Source organism: Propithecus coquereli, unplaced genomic scaffold (assembly GCF_000956105.1).
Source record: "Propithecus coquereli isolate 6110/MARCELLA unplaced genomic scaffold, Pcoq_1.0 Scaffold143, whole genome shotgun sequence".
In the NCBI taxonomy this organism is placed as follows: domain Eukaryota; kingdom Metazoa; phylum Chordata; class Mammalia; order Primates; family Indriidae; genus Propithecus; species Propithecus coquereli.
In genome coordinates this window covers 243085-245009 of record NW_012138636.1, presented here as the reverse complement: position 1 = coordinate 245009, position 1925 = coordinate 243085, and the positions used below count along the sequence as shown (strand labels likewise).

At 36.2% G+C, this 1925-nt stretch overlaps 1 protein-coding gene across 1 annotated transcript in view; it reads right to left on the bottom strand.

Annotated features, from left to right (window-relative positions):
* GUF1 (GUF1 GTPase homolog (S. cerevisiae)) overlaps positions 1–1925 on the bottom strand; it is a 62313-nt gene that overhangs the window by 16073 nt on the left and 44315 nt on the right. The window contains exon 10 of the mRNA XM_012639887.1: positions 1146–1201. Coding sequence (XP_012495341.1) covers positions 1146–1201 — 56 coding nt within the window. The remainder of the gene's footprint in view (positions 1–1145; positions 1202–1925) is intronic.

Here is a 1925-nt window from a genome sequence, read left to right as displayed (position 1 = left end):
GAGTAGCTCCCTAACTCCTGAGCTAAGCTGCTGTTAAGCAAAGAACCTAGAAGCCTGTGGAAGACATTTCATCAGAGGCGTAAGAGTTGGCCTTTGAAGAAACAAACCACAGTGTTGGAATCGCTGCTCTGCCAGTTGTGACCTTGGGCAATAAAGCAGTCTCAGTTATTCTGACCCTCAGATGCTCTGTGCACTGAGCGAGGGACGCACGCAGGGCTCAGCACAGAGGCTGCCACGTATTAAACTCAATGAATAGTGACTATTTCAATACTCATTGTTTAAGCATTATTTTAACGTTTGCCAAAATCTTAGTAATATTAGGTTCTCTGGGGAATACGCTTAGAAAGCCCACAACTCCAAATCACTAAAATCATCTTGGGAAAGTAGCCAAGGGACAGAAGTTAAGCTTAGGCTAAATAATTTGGAAAATGATTTTCTGTACTATCATTAGTACAAGTAAAACTATTTCCTAAAGAGTCACATGTTAAAAAAGGATAAAATCTGGATTAAAAAAAAAAAGCTAATATTGCTAAAATACTAAATAGCAGACACACAGTACATATTACATGTCAGGTACCAACATATAACTTTCCCTTAGCAATAATGATAGAACATTTTGTTTTAGAAATTGATTTTCTAGTTTCAAATACGCTGTAATTTTCCGAAATACTATTGTCCTGGTGTTTCAGATTTCATCTGTCAGAGCTAGAAGGGAGGGAACGTATATGAGCTGATTGATTTATGTAACTAGGACCAAGTCCCACACTGCTTAACTACTACATAAATTTAAGTAAATCCCCACATTATCTCATAATGTAATAACCGAAGTATAAAATTCATTGTTGACAGTCTATCCCTAGAAGACATATTCCTCATTCAGTTCATTCAAGGTAGAAGACAAATACTAATATCAATGGCTAAATTAGTTATTTTGCTGTAGTATAATCTGCACCTCTGGTTTGTTCATTGTCTGAACAAACATGGGACTTAAGAGCTTGGAAATAACACAGTCACTTACTGGTTGTGAGATCTCAAGTACGTTACTGAACTACTCTAAAGTTCAGTCTCTTCGACAATGAAATTTAGGCAATAATTAAACTGTCATTAGTAACAGCTGCTGCTAATACCAGACATCTACCATTTACACAAATGCATTCTGAATGTCAGAAATAACACAGCTCCTGCCCTTTATGTAAGCCATCTAGTTTCAGACCAACACCTGATAAAATTTATACAGTTTATCAAAAACTGGAGCAGTGGTCTACATAGGATGTTATTTAATGATTCCTAAGTATCAGATAAATTGACCCAGCTAACAAATTTGTCACTTCAAGTAATTCTGAAAATCCTTTAACTTAAAGTAGGTGGCAGCTTACCTATGGGGCCTTTTAGGGTCAGTAAGGAAAAAAAATATGCCCCAAAATAAAACTCAGGAAGTCCTTACTTAACAATGTTGATAGGTTCTTGGAAATTGTGACTCTGAAAGCACATATAAGGAAACCAATTTTTTTCTCAATGTTATAATAAAACTACTTTGAAGGCAACCACATAGTTAAGGACCTGCTGTATGTCATTTCACTTAAAGTCACAGTTTCCAAGAACCTATTGATGCCATTAAGTGAGGACTTAACTATAGTTACAGTTCACTGAGTGCTTACTATGTCATGTACTCTTACGAAAATTTTAAGATACGTTATTTAATCTTCACAACCACTATGGAGGTGGTAGTAGTATAGTCTCAATTTTACTTAAAGAGGAAACAAAAGGTTAACTAATTTGGCCAAGTACACCTTACTAGCTAGTGGTTGGAAGAGAAATTTGAAACTAGGCAATATGGCTTAATAATCCAAACTCTTACCCCCCCCCCCACTTCTATGCCCATTCAAAGAAAAGCCAGTAGATTATTTAAACCTGAAAACCCTGAA